Here is a 21,032-nt window from a genome sequence, read left to right on the forward strand (position 1 = left end):
CCTATCTGAAGGACATTGGAAGGTTTTTTTTGGTTAGTATTTCTTTTCTATATGGAATGTATTACCCCTGCTTTGTCATTTAGCCAGATATATATATATATTTTTTTTATTTTATTCTAGTTAGGGAACAAGCTTATTTCAAGTCCCTTCTCCCTCTCCCTCCCCTCACCCCCAACCTTCCTCCCCCACCCCCACCCCATCCACCCACCACTCCCCAGGCAGGGTAGGGCCCTCAACGGGGGCTCTGCAAAGTCCACCAAATCTTCCTGTGCTGGTCCTGGGCCCTTCCCCATGTGTCCAGGGCCAGAGTGTAACCCTTCACGTGGGATGGGCTCTCAAAGTCCCTTCTTGCACCAGGGAAAAATACTAATCCACTACCAGAGGCTCCCTGGAGTGCAGAGGCCTCCTTATTGACATCCATGTTCAGGGGTCTGGATCAGTCTTGTACTGGCCTCCCAGACAGCATCTGGGGTCCATGTGCTCTCCCTTGTTCAGGTCAACTGTTCCTGTGGGTTTCTCCAACCTGGTACAGACCCCTTCGTTCTTCATTCCTCCCTCTCTTCAACTAAATTCCCGATTTCGGCTCAGTGTATATCTGTGGATGTCTGTCTCTGCTTCCTTCAGCCACTGGGTGAGGGCTCTAGGATGGCATAAAGAGAAGTCATCAATCTCATTTTAGGGGAAGGGCTTTTGGGTTATCCTCTCCACCATTGCCTGGATTGTCAGATTGTGTCATCCTTGTAGGTCTCTGGAGATCTCCCTGGTTCCAGATCTCTTCTCGGACCTATAGTGGCTCCCTCTGATATGGTATCTCTCACCCTGCTCTCTTTCCTCTATTCTTCCCCCAACTCAATGTTTCTGCCCCTCCATTTCCTCTCCTCTATTCCTCTTCTCTTGCTCTTATTGTAACAGCTCCTTTCCCCCCTACCCTCATGCCCCCAATTAGTTCGGGGAGTTCATACCACTTCCATTCCTGGGGACCATTTATCCCTTAGAGTCCTTCATGTTTCCTAGTTTCTTTGGTGAAGAGCATTATAGACTGGTAATCCTTTGCTCTATGTCTAAAATTCATATATCAGTGAGTACATACCATGTTTGTCTTTTTGTGACTGGGTTACCTCACTCAGGATGGTTTCTTCTAGTTCCATCCATTTGCCTGCGAATTTCAAGATTCCATTGCTTTTTTCTGCTGAGTAGTACTCCATTGTATAGATGTACCACATTTTCTCAATCCATTCTTCAGTTGAGGGGCATCTAGGTTGCTTCCAGGTTCTGGCTATTACAAACAATGCTGCTATGAACATGGTTGAACATATGTCCTTGTTGTAAGTACATGCACTATTTGGGTATATACCCAAGAGAGGAATGGCTGGATCTTGAGGTAGACTGATTCCCATTTTTCTGAGCAACCGCCATACTGATTTCCAGAGTGGTCTTACAAGTTCGCACTCCCACCAGCAATGGAGGAGTGTTCCTTTTTCTCCACATCCTCTCCAGCATAGATTGTCATTGTAGCCAGATATTTTTAAGACTTATTCCTTATTATAAACTATATTCTTTGATAGAGATCAAGTTTCCTTATCATTACAAGCCAGTGTTTACTGGTTTAATATCTGATAAATGTAAATTATCCAAATCATAGCATTTAGAAATTAGAAGGTATTATCTTTTCATTTCAGTGTAAGAAGCAGTCCTAAGGGGCTCTTGGTGGAAGGTTTGGGCTTGATTGACACCCTGGCCTCTAGGGTCCATGCCAGCAAAATTCAAGTTCATTATCTCCTTGAATCTAGTTTGAGTGATAGTTATGACACTCTTCTTCTCCATTTCAGGGCGATTCTGGTTTAATACCTCGGATCTGTGAAGCACTCTTCAGTCGGATAAATGAAACCACCAGATGGGATGAAGCCTCTTTCAGGACAGAAGTCAGGTAGGGCCAGGACCTGAGGGCCCCAGGCTGCTTGACTTGTACAGGGATGTTGAAGACAAGATTGAGGCTGCAGATTGCTGAGGGATGAGCCTGCCCCGTCCTGACCTGAACTTATTGTTAGTGAGGAATAGAAAGGAGACTCCTTGGGTACAGTCTGGGCATGAAATATCATTGCTCGATGGAAGCTTTGGTGTTCAATTTTTTTCTCTCAGACGGAGTGAGCCTTTGGCTTCTGTGAGCTCATGCAATTAGTCTCCCTCTTTTGGCTAAGAAATGTCTGTGTTACTCACCATGAGAGACCCTGTGCGTCTCACCCTCACATCAGCCTGGATGCATGGAGCACCTTTTCCTTTTTGTCACCAAGTCTTTCCAGTAGTCTTTAGCAGAGCTGTGTCCACCTGTAGTGCTCAGAGCCACCTGTCCTCTTGGTGACTGTGACTCTGTGTGATTTATTTAAAGCACAATAGACCTTTCTTGTCATATGTGTAAAGTGGGGGATTCAGTGAGATGCTGCGTGTAAAGTACATAGCAGAGATGCACATGGCTGCCGCCGCCATGCGTGTTGTGCTTGTTATTATTAATGTCTTAAAATAGTTTTTCTAAAATTCATTCTATTTAAAACTTTTAGCTACTTAGAAATTTACAACGAGCGTGTGAGAGACCTACTTAGGCGGAAGTCATCTAAGATGTTTAACTTAAGAGTCCGTGAGCATCCCAAAGAAGGACCTTACGTTGAGGGTAAGAAGGAAGTTTCTTGTCTTCTTCATACACTCCTCTGATCTCTTTTTGAATTGTAAAAATAAAAAAGATACAAAGCTGTGGTGATGGTAAGGATTTAAAAAGTTGTTTACTTTTGGAATTTTATTATAGTAAAGGTACCAGGAGCCACCATTTTGTGCTATTCATTTTGTGAGTCTATACTTCACTAGGTGTCTTATGAAGCCTAGCCATCATTTCCTTTGCCTTAAAAAACTGTCTGGAAATTGGTTTTTCCATCTTTTCCAACAAGATAAGCAAGTCTCACCCACTCAAAACCTGTGTGTCTCAGTGACTGTCGGTACAAGACAGTGTCAGGCCTTTTGTTTGTCAGAAGAGTTCCATAGGTGTTCCCTCTTCGTTCTTGGCGTATGTGTTGTGATAGGATAACTGTGGTGGACTGGGTACCTACCTCTACAGTGTCAGGAAGGGTCTGCCAGACAGTGAATGAATTCACCCCTTAGATTAAAATAGGCATAGTAGTTTACTGAGTATAGTACAGGGGCACAGCAGGCTAAGCAATAGCAGTCACCATTTAGAAGTACTTTTATGTTTTGGGTTGGTTTCTCTGTATATAGTTTCCTGGCATGTAAATCATGCCATGTGAAGGAAGAGTACAGTCCATACTGGCTTAAGTACAGGTCTGGGAGGTTAGCTTGAGCCTCGGTGCATATAACTTCAGTTGTATACCCTATGTCATGCAGTTAATAACCATGCAAACCAAGGGCATGCAGTTAAGATCTGCGCTGGTCAAAGGATCTGGGCACCATTTCTGGGATGCTGTCCTGTGGTGTTAAGTTATAGCATTCTGATGTGAGCACTTTGGGGTTCTTGGGCCATGGTTGTGAAAATTTATTAAATTTCTGGTCTCTTAGTGGTGGTTCTATCCCCAACACTAACTGAGGCACAGTTAAGTCATGGAGGGTGTTGCTTGTAATGTGGTGTAGAGAGCTGGCCCTTGTCACGCTGCCTGTGATAGTTAATCTTTTTGTCAACTCCATGTGAGTTTTCAGTTACCATGGATACAAATCTCTGGGCATGTTTATGAGGGATTATCTAGATTTCATTAGTTGAGGTAGGTGGACTTCATGCTAAATGTGGGTAGCACCATTCCATTGTTCTGGGGACACAGACTGAATAAAATGAACACAAGCATTGCTGGCTCTCTGCTTCATGATTATGGACACAATTCGACTAGGGACTAGGTGCCTCCTAGTTCCGCCACCATGCCTTCACCACTGTGTTTGATTGTCTCCCCTTTAACTGTAAGCCAAGATAAACCTTTTGTCCTTTGTCCTTTAAGTCTCGTTGCCAAGTGTTTTTAATCACCGAAGTGAGAGGAGTAACACATTGGGTTTCAGGTCATGCTTGTTAGGAGGCTAATTTTGCTCTCCCTAAGGGAACTGAGTAACTGCTGGGGAGTAGCCTAAGGGAGTATGAAAACATGCTTTCTTATGGTATTGTTCATGAAGCATGTTTCCTTGCTATCAAGAATGGAACTGGACATAGATTTGAAGATGTGCCTCTTTTAGTTCCCCTTTTTTAAACCTTGAGGTCCTCAACGTGCCCACAGGACCCATCTATATTTTAAGATCCCATTTGCATTTGTGTTCTACCTCTCCAGAGCAAGGTGTGTAGCTATGTGTGTGTGTGTGTGTGTGTGTGTGTGTGTGTGCGCGCGCGCGTGCATGCTTTGGAAGTGTTATAGAATACCTATTGCTTTTAGTCTAACAGAAGCTTTATATTTTTCCTTTGTTATAGCAGATGTTAAAACATATAAAACTGATAAATGAAGAGACAGAATAATTAAACAGGGTAAAAACATCTGGATCTATTGACCTCTTATGATCCTTATAAAATATCAAATAATGCATTATTCAAATATTGGGGAGTATGGATTATAGATTATCTGAAAAGAAAAAATAAAGTGTCATCATTCAACTTTTATACCAAAATACTTGAAAAATTAAGTCAAGGATTTACATGTGAAATACTAAATAATGACAGGATCACAATGTACAATGGGTGTTTCCCCCCTCCCCCCAGAATCTTAGGGAAGAAAAGGTTTTAAAAATTTGGCTTAAAACCCAGAAGCCACAGAAGAATAATGTTTTTTCCCAATGGTACTAGGAATCAGACCCAGGGTCTCCTTTGAGCATGCCAGGCAAATGCTCTATGGCGTTGGTCTATACCACCACCCCAAGCTACTACCTCTCTGAACTACCACCACTCTGAGCCACCATCACCCTGAGCTACAAACACCCTGAGCCACCACCACCCCAAGCCATGGGTGTATTTGAAATGGGAGAAACATTGCTCAGCTTCTTTCATCATAATAGAAAAGCAAAAAGCCCTTACAGGCATTGCTTGTCACCCTCTGGGTGGATAGAGAGGGTGCTGGGGAGGGGACGGGGGACAAGTGTGCTTCACATCCTCACTGTCACTGCAGCAAACTGCCCTCTGTGGAGGAGAGCTTTGCAGCATTTGTCAGCGTTTCCAGTGTCCTTTGATTTAGCAGTTCTGCCTCCAAGAATTTATTTCGTAGCCACATTCCCATACATTTGAAAAGACCAATGCACACAATATTTTAACAGTCCTTACTTGTATTTGGAAATAAAATAAAAACAACTTCTGTAGTCTCAAAAGGTGGCTGGTTAAATTGATTGTGTATCAGAGGTACAGCCATTTCTCTGCAGCCTTACAAATGAACACCAGGTCACCTTAACTGTTACTGAGCATCCTTAGATGGATGTAAGGAAAAAGCAGGAAGCAGTACAATGTTCATGATATGCTGCTCTAAAAATCATTTTATTGTGGTTCAAGGGATTGATCAGAGGACCTCATATGTGTCCGCCCCCCCATGCTACCATGTGCATGGAGTGGGGGCTGACTTTACATATATGAAACTGCCTTAGTATATACGGATTGTCTTGAAGGGTATAGGGAATCTGGGAACATTGGTTACCTGATAGAAGAGAAGGAAAGAGTTTGCTCTAGGGAAAAGGCAGAGGAGCCCTAAATAGTGTAACCCTGAGAGCTACCTTCCCCTCAAGAAAAAGGAGACATTAAAAAACTTTTAGAGTTTAAAAATATTTCCAGGTTTTGCAGGAGGGTGAGGCATGTATGTGTGGGACTCTTCCTGGGGTGGAGCTTTCATATTCTTCTTACTTGTGCCATGACTGCTTCTAAGAGATTGCTGTTTATAGCTGACTTTTATCCTAGGCACTCTGTGTAATGGAGTGTAATGGGCACTCAGATTAGGTTGCTGAGGTGCATTGAGGCCAACCGAATGGTCCAGCTCCCTGACTGCATTACAGACCACCACTCTGTAGATCTGCAACCAGGTCGGCAGATGCTCAGTCAGGCATGATTCTTAGAGGGAAGTTATTATTTCCTCCACTACATAACAGAAGGATTCCTCAACCCTTTCTCTTTCTCTTCTAGATTTATCCAAGCATTTAGTCCAGAACTACAGTGATGTGGAAGAACTAATGGACGCGGGGAATATCAACCGGACCACTGCAGCCACGGGGATGAACGACTTCAGTAGCAGGTCTCACGCCATCTTCACCATCAAGTTCACTCAGGTAACGGCAGCCATGGGGCAGAGGCTCTATCCCTCAGGCCTTTCCTTGCTGATTAGCACCAGCTGATCATTGTTGCACCAGGAGCAGCAGCAAGCAAAGGTGACTGTCAGTTCCTTGTTAATTAGAGTTGAACATAAGCTGTGTGCTCAGCCTTTCTGCATTCACAGTGATTTAAAAGTCCTGATGTATATCCTTACAAATATTTCGCAAGCTTCTACCTTGTTCTAGGCATAAGAAAAACTCACCCTGTGCCTAATTAAGCAAAAGTTTTCATTGTTATAAACTCAGTGGGAGATAATGGATTTTGAGGCAGAGCAGCTGGAGGCCGAGGTGAGAAACGGGTGCAGTCCATTATTGCACCAAGGGTTCTGGTGATGCAGATTATGATGAGAGGACAGTGAGTACTCAGAGGCACTAATGTAAGAATTCATTCTGCTCAGGTGGTGGACAGTGTCTTGAAGGTGGCTGGGAGTGGCTGAGGGGAAGTAGTCTGTTACCAAAGCCAGACCACAGGTATACACAGTTGCAAGTCTTCAGGGCTTTCTCAAGTGTTAGGAGTTGGAGTTGTCTGTCCACATTGACATTGAACTCAGCAGAAGCAGCCCTCTACTAATTTGAGGATCAGAGGGCAGGAAAATAAGTTGACTCTCCAAGACCAATTTGAAAGCTCTCTGGGCATTCTCCATGTCCTTCTATAGCATGGTTAGAGCCTTGCTTTGCATTATGGCAGCTTACTGGCTTTTCTTCAGTTTTCTGGTGGATGCTAGTATGTAGCTAACTATAGTTTTTAAGAGGTTTATATGTCCATCAAAGCCTATTTTTATTATTATTTGTTGCATTTGGCTAAAAATTTAAAAAACATAGGTTAAAGGTCTTTGGAAATATAAACATCTACTAGGATTCAGAGCAAGGGAATTTACATTTGATACTTCACATCTTTAAAGATGTGTGTTTTATTAAACCGTATCAACTGATATGTTACATAACTGTCTGTTAGTCATGTTCTGAAGAGCCTTTGTGTATGGAATGCTGGAGCTTCAGAAGGATAAAGCTAATTACATGTTTATTTAGTTTTCTTTTCCAGGTCTCTTTAGGGGCTGGTTTTATATTGTTTTGGTCTCCAATCCTGAGGGTTTTTGTCAAGAGTAACAGTGGTTTGCCAAATGGACTGGTTTTTCAGAAAGCATGAGAGTCACATGTAGTAGAGTTCTGTTGTGTCCGGTTCAATTTGGGTAGTTCTCATAATCACTATGATAGCCGATAAAATAACAAAATGAACACAAAAGGTCTACCTGAGAGATCTCCACTGGGACTGGAAAGTGGTGGGGCTTTGGTCATGAAAACCGTGGGAGCTTTTGTCCTCTTCAGTGTTACATGCATGTCTTTCCACAGGCAAAATTCGATGCTGAAATGCCATGCGAAACTGTGAGCAAGATCCACTTGGTCGATCTTGCTGGAAGTGAGCGTGCAGATGCCACCGGTGCCACTGGCGTCAGACTCAAGGAAGGGGGCAATATAAACAAGTCCCTGGTGACTTTGGGAAATGTCATTTCTGCCTTAGGTAGGCTTGAAGTCACCTCCTGCCCTATTCTGTCTATGTTAGCTCGGAACACGCCTACTCGATGTTTGTCTCTCAAACCCAGGCAGCGTGCTCAGGTCTTTTAGAGCTAAATTAAAAAAAGCAGAGACTTTGGGATGATCTCCTGTTTCTTTCTTCCTGGCAGCTGATTTATCTCAGGATGCAGCCAACCCTCTTGTGAAGAAGAAGCAAGTTTTTGTGCCTTACAGGGATTCTGTTTTGACTTGGCTGTTGAAAGACAGCCTTGGAGGAAACTCTAAAACCATCATGATTGCCAGTAAGAGTTTAAATTATTTCTCTGAGCATCAGTGTTTGCTGTGAATTAAGTGTAAATATTTAAGTTGCAAGTGTCTTATTAGGATGCAGCATCTTTTATATCTTAAGGAAATAAATGTTTCTTCCTGTCTTGAAAATCACCTATTGTAACACATCTGTAGTTTGGAATTTGCAGCTCTGTAGACGTGGGCATCATGGAGGCTACAATGGCAGGCAGACATGCTCAGCTTCTCTTTGCTTTAAGTACAAGGCAGGCTTGAACTTCACTAGCTCATAGGAGAACCCTTCATAGAGAAAGTAAACAGCCCATTTTTTTTCATTTAAAATGGTAGATGCAGAATTTAAAATTTAAAGGAAAAACATAGGTGTTAAGTATAATAGGAATAGTAGTATACTTTTATTTTTACAGTTGACCAATTAGGTGAAAGAGGAAGGATTGAGAAAAAAACGTAGAACAGGAGATGTGCTAAGGGGAACTCAGGACTTGTTACCTCTCAGCTTTACTTCCCTCTGTCTTTTTCTCCTTTTCCCTTCTCCCTCCTGTGTCTTCTTCACAGCCCTTGTCCTGCACTCACTGGTGGCATCAAGGGAACACAACCATGTATTCATCCCAGTCTTAACGGTTAGGTGGAAGTGGTAGTGGGCTTCAGGGTAAAACTAAGCAAAGCTTCCAGAAGGAAAGAATTAAGTAGCCTACTGACTTTTGAGAAATTGGTGGGCTCTGGGCTTTTACAGATGATGGGTTTTTATCAGAAATGCAAAACTATTTTAATTCCTGCTCAATGGAGAAGTGCATTCCTGAAATTTCATGTTATCAGCCTAGAAAACCCTTCCCTGTGTGGGGTATCTCACACCCTATCTTGAAGTTGTTCAAGTGGCTGATTATAGATGTGAGAGGAGCAAAACGACATTTAATTCGGTATAGTGAACACCCTTTCCTATAAACCTTAGACAATTTTTTCATATTCATTACTGTGGCAATGAATATTTAGTCTTTCCTGTGACCTGGGGTTGATCTGACTTTTAAATTACAAACCAACTTTGTGTTAAATGAAACATGGAGTGCTAGATGAATTATTTTTCGTATTCATTCTTCACAGCCATTTCACCTGCTGATGTCAATTATGGAGAAACCCTAAGTACCCTTCGCTATGCAAATAGAGCCAAAAACATCATCAACAAGCCTACCATTAATGAGGATGCCAACGTCAAACTCATCCGTGAGCTGCGAGCTGAAATAGCCAGGCTGAAAACCCTGCTCGCTCAAGGGAATCAGGTTGAGTTTTTCTGAGATTTATAGATAATTTTCTTTGAGTAATGGCATCTATTTCTAGATCTTAATGAGACAATTATCCTGTGGTATTGATTTGAGTAAATAAGTGCTAAGTAAAGCTTCAGATGAGTTAGCCAGTCTCTATATCAGCTTCCTTTTGGCCTTTGCATTCCTTATGCATTCTGGGTGTAAGATTTTATCCATCAAGCCTTAAATGATTAACCTTCTAATAGTTATCAATTATGGATGGAAATTTAGCATGCAATAGGATTAGTGGCATAATCTCCATTAGTAAAAAGAAATTTAGATGCTTAGATTAATATTCAAAATTCTTCCCATGTGTTTTATGACTGTAATGTATTTTAACAGAGGGGATGTGTTTGGATACCTTTCTGAGTCTTGGTCTCACTTTAGCCATGCCGTATGTGGTTATGGTGACTCAGTTGTGCCTCTGGTATCATGTCTATGGCCTGGATGTGATGTTCTCCAGGGCCTTGTATGATTATCGAAATAAACTGACTTCAAGATCTTCTGAATTACAGAGAAGCTGTGTCCTTTTGTTTCTCACAGACTAAGCATGTGCTTGCAGGGTTATTCTCCGTGAGGACTGTGTGAGCTAAGTTCCAGATGGCTTAGGTACTACTGTGAAGAAAGGCCACCCTTGAAAGAAAATCAGAGCTAGTATTTTAAACTCTTGCTGTTAGAAATAAAATGAAGGTACAGTTATTCCATCCCGCGTTCTTAGGCCATGTGTGGACATCTTAAGTCTATCATTAAACAACCCCATTTCTGTGAATGGGAAGCATTCAGCACCCTGTAAGAATATATGACACTCCACACTCTTGATAGCCCATAAATAGTTTGAACTATAGAAATATTGTCAAAATGAAAACTCAGTTTCCTGTGTCCTGAAGTCTTCCTGGTAGTCCTTTCCCACAAGATGTCAGACTGCAGTTAAACAGGACTCCTTCATTGCACTTAAAAATAATGTTGTACCTACTTCCATTTGTGTGTGTCAGGCCTGTGCACATACTTCCATTTGTGATGTCAGGCCTCTGGTGTGAATGGGAGTTGTCAGTATGTCAGTGAATGTGATATCAGGAACCACAATACTTGTTTCTATTTATAGAATCCTTTATCTATGTTTTGGATGTGTTATTATGTGTTAAAAGTAAGCCTTTTAAATGATTAATATGTGAAGGAAAATATTTGAAGAATATACTTGATTATGTAAGAGAGCGTGTTGAGGGAGAGTGGATATACACATACCATGGTACCCTTATGGGGGTCAGAAGACAACCTTCAGAATTTGGTTCTCTCCTTTCAGCATGTGAGTTCCTAGGCTTGATTTCCTGTCATCAGGTTTGGTGACAAGTCCTTTACCCACTGGCTTAGGGTTGTTATTGCTGTCCTGAAACCCTGTGACCAAAGGCAACTTGGGAAGGAAAGGGTTTATGTGGCTTACACTTCCATCACTGTTCATCAGTGAAGGAAGTCAGGACAGGAACTCAAATAGGACAGGAACCTGGAGGCAGGAGCTGATGCACAAGTCAGGGATGAGTGCTGTTTGCTGGGTGGTTCTCTTGGCTTGCTCAGCCTGCTTTCTTATAGAAGCCAGGACCACCTGCCCAGAGATGGCACCATCCACAATGGACTGGGCCCTCCCTCATCAATTACTAATAAAGAAAATGCCTTATAGGCTTGCCTAGAGCCCCATCTTATAGAAGCATTTTCTTAATTGAGGTTCCCTCCTCTCAGAGGAAAGTCTATTTAGAATTGATTTTGATAAATTTAACATGCATTATAGTGAACATGGGAGTCTGATTCAAAATAAGGAAAAATTTGAAACTATAATTCTTTGATACATTATAAGCAAAACCTACTTAATTAAATGTGATAATTAATAAAATAAACAAATGTTCTTAAGTGTCATTAAAAACAAACTCTGACTAAGGGACTGGAGGATGGTGTGGTTGGTGAGTATTTGGTTATATTGAGCCAGGTGAGAGGGTAAATACCTGTAAATCCTAGCTATAGTGAGATAGGGGATGGAGACTTGCAGAACCCTTCGAGCTTGTGGACCAGTAGTCTCATATGCATTGTGAAATTCCAGCTTATGAGAGACAGATTTCAAACTAAGGTAGAAGGTGCCTGAGGACCAACACTCAAAGTTGTCCTCTGACCTACCAGATGTGTGCACCCACCCACCCACACACACACACACACTCACACACTTCTTCTTTCAATTTCTCTCTAAAATAATTATGAATAAATCTTTCTGAGAACATTCCTCTATTTCTAGAATATTTTATTCCCATGCTCCTATAGTTCTTTGAGAGTGTTAATTTAGTTTCCATTTTTAGAATTGTTTATTTAAGCAAAGCTAAATAAAAATCAATTATTTTTAGTGATTTTGCATACTATCATTGCAGAGATCATGTGCCAAACTTTTAAAAATACATCTCATAAACCAGAAAGATTCTGATATGTATTTACTTCTATTACACAGAAAAAATATGTATATATGTATGTTAATGTATACAGAGAATTTTTACAGAAGCATATATAAGTACAGAAAAATTGCAACATGTATATATAGATGCATGATTTAGAAGCCCAAGCCACTCCTCTCCCTGTACTCATCTTGCGAATAGAGCTTCACTATGCCCTAGGAGTCACTCTTTGTGCTCCAGCGAGGGCCCACCCTCCCATCCGCTCTCCTCTCAAGACTACCCACCTTCCTGACCATTTGAGGCAGAGCTTTGGATTTTGCATGCTTTTGCTCTTTATATATATGGAGTCTTGCAGTATGTATTATTTGGATCAGGTGTGTTTATGAGGTTCATCAATGTAGGTTCATTGCATGTAGGTGAGGACCCGCTTACTCCCATTTCTGTTTGTACTCCTTTATGCAAACGTTTCCTAGTTCATCTCTCTGTCAACTTTTGATTTGCTTTTGGGGGATTTCCTATTTGGGGTTATTATGTTTGTTGTGGACCTTTAAATGCCTTTTAGTACACATAGAGATATATTTCTGTGGGACTTATGCCTAAGAAGACTTGGAGGTCAGAGGTATACATATCCTATGCATAATTTCAGGAGGTGCCGCCGGTTTTTAAGTAGTTATGCCATCCCCTTTCCCCATCCACACATGCCAGTGCCAGTTTAGTCTCTGCAGATCCTTGCCCACACTCATGCTACCCACTTGCCATTAGCCATCTTGATTGATATGTATCATAAAATGGTCTTACTTTGCACTTTTCACATGATTTATGAAGTTGGCCTCTGGGTACACCCTCTTATCAAGTGCTTTGTTGCATTTACAAGTATTTCCACTTTTAATGTTATAGAAAGAAAATGTTTTAGTTCCTAATCTCTAACAAATGCATCTGGGAAAAATAGAAACTTAATAAAAGTAGAAACGAAATGAACAATGAGAGTTAGCAGGAAAGAAAACAATGGGGCAAAAACATGGAGGTATAATGGACTCCTCTTTTATGACCAGGCCTGGTATTGGAAGGTAAATAGTAGAACAACATCGTAGAGGCTTTTACAAGAGATGTGTGGGAGACAAGGGCACAGAGCAAAGCTCAGGTAGATGGAGCTGGTAGGAATAGGCAGAGTCCTATCAGTTAACTCATGGAGAAGGAGAGGGAGGCAGAAACAGCAATCACTTAGCTCAATAAAACGATTACTTTGTCATGTCATAGAATGCAGTTCACAATTAAAATCAGACAGGACATCAACTTTCATAAAGTAAAACAAAACAATTGGAAAGAGAGGAGACAGAGTCACACACATTTGTCACAAAGAATTCTCTCCTTCTGTGAGAGTGCAGGCAGGCAGGCAGGCAGGAAGGCAGGAAGGCAGGAAGGCAGGCAGGAAGGCAGAATTGAGTGCGGATGCAGAAAGTGCACATAACACCATGAGGACTGTAATCAGCACAGTTGCAGCTCAGGCAACCTCATGCTACTTCCCTTGCTACAACAAGAACAACTGCAAATAAAAGCATCACAACCCAAAGGAAAGGGGAGAAATAGTGTGAGCACAGGTTGTAGAAAAATAGTTTCAGATTGCTTCCTGAATATGTGAAAAATGTCCAGTACAATGAATCCCACTGAGTATGCAGCATCTTGGCAAGAGTGATCGGCTTCGGTTTTACCTTCGTTCCTGTAAACCTGATAAAAATGGATGCCAGCTGTATAACCAGGCAGCACTTACAACAATAATAAAAATACCCCCCCCCCATTGATGAATTTCATCCAGGTTAAGATGGACAGTGTATAAACTTAAGATGGCAGCCGAGAAGCTATACCTTTGGGTCCCCTGAAGCAAGGGACTCCTGTAATTGGGCATGTCCCTCAGAAGGCTTCTTGAAGGTGTGCCCCTCATATTTCCACTGAACTTTGTGGTGGCCTGTGAATTTCAAAACAAAGATGGGCTGCATACATGCCCATGTGAATCTCCACCCTGCATTTGGATAGCTGACGGAACACTCTAGAGACTATCACCAGGCTCTTGCCTCTGAGTTCTACACTTGTGCTGCCCCACTGAGCACCTATGTCCTCTGTTGATCACAGAGTCCCAGTGTGGTCCACAGTCATCCTGATCAACTGAAGACATAAGAAAGAGAAATGAAAACTGTGCTGGTGCTAGGGAAGAATCACATGATGGCTAAGGAATTCCCTCCAGGAAATTTATTCTGTTGATATGATCATGTAGATTGTAGGCAGTTAGTACAAGGATAGTTACTGTAGCATTGCTGGAGGAGCAAATGATTAGAAAAACCTGCATTTACATCAGTCAGGAAAGCCCCAACAGCAAATACAGGATACCCATGCAGTGAATACCAAACAATGGAATAAAATCATTACAAAGAAAAGGTTTATATTGTTTAAAGATAAGCAATATATTGCTAATATATTGTTTTTTAAAAACAATAATCAGGGTTGGGCATTGGTGGCGCACACCTTTAATCCCAGCACTCAGGAGGCAGAGGCAGGCGGATCTCTGTGATTTCGAGGCCAGCCTGGTCTCCAGAGCGAGTGCCAGAATAGGCTCCAGAATAGCTACACAGAGAAACCCTGTCTCAAACCCCACCCCCCCAAAAAAAAGAAAAGAAAAGAAAAAAGAAAAAAAAACAATAATCAGGATAGTTGGCTTATGCTATTTGCAGTTATGTTAACACAACAAAAACATGGTTTCATTAAATTGAGAAAGAATGCTTGCCTGTGCTGGACTCTTTCTGTTTGTTACTGTGACATCTCTAGCAGCAAAGAACAGCAGACATAATAGGGCACTTATTCACTTGCCACTCAGGCCCGGGCTTAATTATTAGACAGGTTACCAAAACCCCAGGCTATCCACTTGTCCTAGGTTCTCACCTATTTTGGTGTTTATGACTTAAGATTTTATCCTTCTGCAGCATAGATAAGGAAATACACATAGATTGTCTCATAACTGGGCCATATACTGGATGCCATCAGCAGTGAAAACAAGTGAATTCTGTTTATATATTTCAAAATGGATGAAGTATTAAGCAATACTTGGGTGTCTTTTTGAGCTTTGTTCTTTCTATACATTAGAAAAACAAATTCTGAGAACTGTAGGGATTTAGGTGTGTTTGACTTGAGTGAAATGATGCTGCTATGGTTTTTCCTTTGCTGATTGTATTGCAGATGTAGGTTTACGACTGTGATGTCATGATTTTGGTATTAGGACATGTATTTCATAGATAAGAGACTTAACGATAATTCTTTGAAGGTGTGTGTAAGAAATTATTTTTATAAACATCTAATATTTTTATGAAACTGTTGTGGTAATTTGGGGGAAATCCTAGAAATGTGCATCGTCTCTTTTTATTAATTACTGATGTCTTTATGATTTAAATTGTAGATTGCCCTCTTGGACTCCCCTACAGCCTTAAGTATGGAGGAAAAACTTCACCAAAATGAAGCAAGAGTAAGTGATGGTTTGAGTTATTATTGTTTTTTAATTTTAACCTAAATATTATTTTTTAATCCATGTTTATTACAACTTGAGACTGTCATCAGTCTCTTACCATAGAATGGAACACTTGTGCTTTCCCATTGGTTGGGATACATTTTCTTTATTACACTTATCTCTAACCCTAACCCTATGGCCACGGCCTGTGTTTTGTGTTCAAGACAGAATATCACTGTGTCAACTGTACAGTGCCAACTGTACTTGAACTCATGGTGTTTCAGTTTGATCCAGCTAGGTTTAGAGGCATGCACCACCACACCAGGCCCATGGTACTTCCTCAGAATGAGTATTTGTTAGCTTTTTATGTATTGTACATCCACGTTAGTACACAGGATTTGAGGGGCACATTATGACTTGCTACAATTAGGGTCACAGGCAGTCTTCCTGACAGAGAGTGTGACCACGAAAGCAGGCAGAGTCCTTGACAAGAGACTCCAGTTAACATTCATGAGACTACAGTGGTCCCCATAACTTAGTGCTAAGTGTTGTTCAGCTTTTTTGAGCCCTTGACTTTGTAGTGGGATATTCTGGACTACAAGTACTCTGGGTCAGAGACCAATTAAGAGACAGGAAGGGAACCTCAGTCAGGGACCAGAACTGAGGAGGATGCGCTGTAGGAGGTGGGGGAGGGGAGTGCGGCAGAGGGCTGACATCAAGACTTGCATTTTTAAAACAATCTTCCTGGCTGACTTGGTTATGCCATGTTAATTTTTTTTTCTTTTAATGGCCCCTGGGAAAAGAGAAACAGACAATAAGAACAATTTAGAACTCCTTATTTTTTCTGGTGCTGAATGATTAAAATAGCCCTAGAGGAAAACAAATGATCTGATGGTAAAAACTCAAGACTTACACTGTGGAAGAGTCAAGTTGAGTTGTAGTTATGAATTATGTTCATAATTGCTAGTATAATTGTGTTGGCTAACAAATGATTAATAGTGTCAGTAAGCCATCATTTCTTTTTTTTTTTTTTTTTTCAGAGACAGGGTTTCTCTGTGGCTTTGGAGGCTGTCCTGGAACTAGCTCTTGTAGACCAGGCTGGTCTTGAACTCACAGAGATCCACCTGCTTCTGTCTCCCAAGTGCTGGGATTAAAGGTGTGTGCCACCACCGCCCGGCAAGCCATCATTTCTTAAATATTTCTTAAATATGGTTAATATGCCCAGTGAGACTCCATCAAAAAATTTTTTTTGCAAGTAGGTATCAGTTGCAGGTAGCTTCTTGGCTAGGAATAGGATCACATGCCTACTTCCCCTCTCAGCTCTGGGGCCCTGTTTGGCTTGAACCCATGAAGGCTCTGTGCATGCTTCAATGGTCTCTATGAGTTTATATGTGCATTAGTCCTGTTTTATCTGGAAGATACTGTTTCCTTGGTGCCCTCCATCCCCTATGGCTCTGAAAATCTTAACACCTCAGTTTCCAATTGTTCCTGACCCCTGAGGGGAGAGGTTTGATGAAGATATCCCATTTATGACTGAATGCTTAAAAATCTTTCACTCTCTGCACATTGTCCAGTTGTGGGTCTCTCTGCTGTTGATTGGCTCACTTTTCTTCAATAAGGACATATAAGGTGGTGTAGACATTCATTTACTGAATGTTTCCTATTCTCAGATAAGTTGCCAATGAAAGTCTACTCAATGGTTAGTATAAATTAGAAAATTCAATATGCTACCCCTTTCCCCCTCTGTAGAGAGAAAAGATACAAGAATATCCCCTTCTGAAAGATTTTATTTTTAGAACAAAGCATTCCATATTCCAGTGGCCATGTGACTCAACTGCTGTCTCCTTTGAAGGGTTCTTGGGTATGAGTGGTTTCTGACTATCCCCACAACCTTATCAAAGCATGGAGGCAGGCAGAAAGTGATGGGGGTATCTCTTTACTCCTGTTTGCTTTGTTCACAAAGAAGACAGACTTCAACAGAAATAATTAGTTAAAGAAGAAACATTTACATGGAACTGCATGGTTATCTGGGGTAGCTTCAGTAAGTGAATAGCCATTGACTGTTAAGTCAGGTAGGTTTGTTTTCCCCTGGGTTGGTGATCACCACAGATCCCCACTTCCTTGTCAGCAACACACTTTGTTTAGTCAAGATTTCTATGCTGTAAGGCTCATGGAGTGTGCCTTTTCCTTAGGAGGGGTTACAGCAGTTACCTTACAGGATGGGGGCTGTGGTTGAGGAGAACAGGAGGCTTAGGGGAAATTGTTTCTGCTGTGGAAATTGGGAGGCAGTCAGTTGGTAGAAACAGTGAGCCCTGAGAGGTCAGCTCTCCTCTTCATGGATCAGTCTTTTCATTCAATTTTTTCTTGGCCTTTTGATGCAGCAATCATTCTTTTGCTTCTTTGTGAATTAAGCATTGAGGATCATCTTAAAACATTCCTGGAACTAGATGAAAACTTGAGTAGCTTTGAGAAGTACTCACCACCTATGTGCACTCAACTTTCAGGCCCTTTCCTTCCCTAAGTTACAGTTCACTGAAAATAAACTGATTTTTATCAATAGAATTTTGCTGTGTCTGAAAGAATCGAATAGAGAAGCATCTTTTCCCCCTTTCCCAGAGGTAGAATGAGATTTATAAACCCCATTAGTTAGCTACAAAAGTATTATCTCCTAAAAGAAAACTGCAGCATCCAAGGTGATCTAATCACCACGTCCAATTAAAAAGGAAAGTAAATGGCTATTTCTTCAAGTATGGCCAGGTAAAGCAAACACACTTAATGTGCTGTTGCCATCCTTGGGGTTGTAAGTGGTTAACAATCCCAAGAAGAAGCTTCTCTAAATCCGCATGGAAAAGAGGTCATAAAGTTATAACTTGGCATGTTGCTGTCTCTTTCCTTTGCTGCACTGTAGGTTGGTGATGAGACCAGCTGTTTGGTTTATATTTAATAGCTGTTCTTTTAAGGAGTAGAGCTAGTTAGATTAAAATGTATACATTATATGTATATACACACACACACACACACACACACACACACACACACACACACAGAGAGAGAGAGAGAGAGAGAGAGAGAGAGAGAGAGAGAGAGAGAGAGAGAGAGAGAGTTCATCTTTTCATAGGGTCTATACATTTAGAAGCTTTTCTAGATACAAATTATGTTTATTTTTAATAAAATCATTATATATTTATTTTTTTTTGTTTCTAGGTTCAAGAATTGACCAAGGAATGGACAAATAAGTGGAATGAAACCCAAAATATTTTGAAAGTAAGAGCTGTGTAAAATGTCTTAATCTTACTGTACTGGTTTAAGTTGGTAACTTTCTCTCTCATCTGAAATATGGCTGTCATGTGCTGGGCTTAAGGTAAGATCAATGAAGCTGATTGGAAACTGTGGCCTATGAACCTATGCTTAGTTTCTCAGGTCATGGGTGATGGCTAGTACACATCACTGATGAGAACTGTAATTTAACATGTACAGGTTACCATCATATTCCACACATATGCTTTTATTTGTTGGCGTTTCTCCATTTTGGGCTCAGTACATTTAAAATCCTGTTAATCAAGGCTATACACTGTGTTTCTAATTTTGTTAAGTCACCGTAAAAGCAATCCATTAAGAACAAAAATGGTTTTCATGACAACATTATAGAATACACTTGTGTAGCATGATTAGATTATCGGAACTTCTAAACTACCGATTTCCCATACATTTTCTTCATGTTTCTGTTGCTAGATGATGGTTGTATGTATTTCTGCCAACACTCACTATGAAGGGATGCTTATAATTTTGGTCTCCATTTTTCATGCTCTGTGCAGCAAACAAGGAGTTTCCTTGTTTTTATTTTGGCTCACTTGATTAGTAAAAGACCCATACTGCACCAGGTTTGGAGTTGAGTTCCAACTTTGTGCTTTGATGGCATCCAGTTGTTTCTGAAGTCTAGTGAAGTGCCCTAGGAATAAAAAGGAAGCTCCATGTAATGTTGGCTGGCCAAGCTCAACAGGGCTCAGCTACATGTGTCAGCAGTGCATGAAGTTGGATCTCCTTTATGTGAAACGGGATGCTTGGTTAATGGTTTGTGAGGCCAGATTTGAAGGCCTGAATTAGCCACTGAGCCCTCATCTGACAACAGGGTCACAGAGCCAGGGTCAGCAATATACTGTGTCCACTTTTTTTGTGTCATTGAGGTTGTCTGGGGCACTCCAGGGTTATGAGGATGCCTTGAGCTGGTGGCGATGCTCAGCTTTGATGCAGGTGCAAGTGGGTTGATAGTCCTGAGGACTTTCTTTTCAGGAGCCCAGATGACAGTGTTAGGTGAGGGCTTAGCTCCCTTCTGTTCCTAAGGAGAAAGAAAGGCATGCTATTTTGAGGAACCGTGCTTCTGCAGTGTTTGCTTTGTTCAGAATGTATGTATTCACTTACTTATTTTGGTAGTTCTCTGGAGTCAACCCAGAGTTTTAGACATGCTACGCCAATTCCCCACCACTGAGCTACACTGCGGCCTGCCTTTGTTGAGAGACAGTGGTGCATGAAGCTGAGCAGAGGCTTCATTCACATCTCAGAGTAGTCACATTAGGATGAGCACTACCAGGAGGTACATGTATTTGTTCCTGAAGATGCAACCCCTCTCAGTTGTATGATAGCAGCCTCTAAAGACCTGCCATGACACGGTGTGACTTTCCTCAGAAAGTTTGAAAAGATACAGAATTAAAGTGTGCTGCATTTAAAGAACACGAGTAAACACTTTGAAAGTTGTTAGCGGAAGTGCTATCTGGTAGGACAAGAAGCACAACAGGAATACGTTGTAAAACTTAAACATCATCTCTTGCTACTGTTGCTGTGGTATCTTCCCCCTATACTTTGAGAGAGAGAGAGAGAGAGAGAGAGAGAGAGAGAGAGAGAGAGAGAGAGAGAGAGAGAGAGAGAGAGAGAGTGTGTGTGTGTGTGTGTGTGTGTGATGTGTGTTGGCACTGGGGAATGTGCTAGGGCCTTGCATGAGCAAGATTGACTCAGAGCGACACCTCTAGACTATAACTAGTTTAATGGTGGATTTTTTGACCTTTCTGAAAAATCACAACAATGAAACCTCTGAAATTCTTCATAACACCCCCCCCCACACACACCCTTAAATTCTGGGCTTTGAAGCCAAATCCTCCTCTGATTCTCATCCTATTTTATGTTCATCTAATTATCTTTATTTTTCATGGCTTTTTGATGAGAAGCATGTGTGTTATTAAAGGTTATGAGAAAGGCAGGGGCAGTTTCCTGTCTCCCCCTTCTGTTTTGTACTTTAGGTCTGCACTTGTCCTCTGGCCTCACTGGTTGCTTTAAGGGCTCTTTCTATCTCCTTTTGGAAGACACTGCCTTCGGGCTTCCATAGAGAGCATTACTTAAATACTTATTTTTAAAATCTTCCATGGGGCCGGTCGTTGGTGGAGCACGATTTTAATCCCAGCACATGGGAGGCAGAGGCAGAGGCAGGTGGATCTCTGTGAGTTTGAGGCCAGCTTGGTCTTTAGAGCGCGTGCCAGGATATGCTCCAAAACTACACAGAGAAACCCTGTCTCAAAAAGAAAAATCTTCCATGGGAGTTGGTCGCTATTCCTCAGGAATGTACATGTACCTGTGTGCTTTCTACAATCTTCTCCTGCATTTCTACAGTGTGTCCCATAGGTTGATCACTTGTGCATGAAG

At 41.4% G+C, this 21,032-nt stretch overlaps 1 protein-coding gene across 5 annotated transcripts in view; it reads left to right on the forward strand.

Annotated features, from left to right (window-relative positions):
- Nucleotides 1–21,032, forward strand: part of Kif16b (kinesin family member 16B) — a 265,927-nt gene that overhangs the window by 50,403 nt on the left and 194,492 nt on the right. For all 5 annotated transcript variants that reach the window (XR_004770654.1, XM_035447150.1, XM_035447149.1 and 2 more), the window contains exons 5-12: nt 1,830–1,927; nt 2,556–2,665; nt 6,128–6,270; nt 7,663–7,831; nt 7,995–8,126; nt 9,226–9,401; nt 15,294–15,359; nt 18,546–18,605. Coding sequence is in view for 4 of the 5 variants with exons in the window: in XM_035447150.1 (XP_035303041.1) it covers nt 1,830–1,927; nt 2,556–2,665; nt 6,128–6,270; nt 7,663–7,831; nt 7,995–8,126; nt 9,226–9,401; nt 15,294–15,359; nt 18,546–18,605 (954 nt within the window). In the remaining variant the exon portion in view is untranslated. The remainder of the gene's footprint in view (nt 1–1,829; nt 1,928–2,555; nt 2,666–6,127; nt 6,271–7,662; nt 7,832–7,994; nt 8,127–9,225; nt 9,402–15,293; nt 15,360–18,545; nt 18,606–21,032) is intronic.

Source organism: Cricetulus griseus, chromosome 6 (assembly GCF_003668045.3).
Source record: "Cricetulus griseus strain 17A/GY chromosome 6, alternate assembly CriGri-PICRH-1.0, whole genome shotgun sequence".
NCBI lineage: Eukaryota > Metazoa > Chordata > Mammalia > Rodentia > Cricetidae > Cricetulus > Cricetulus griseus.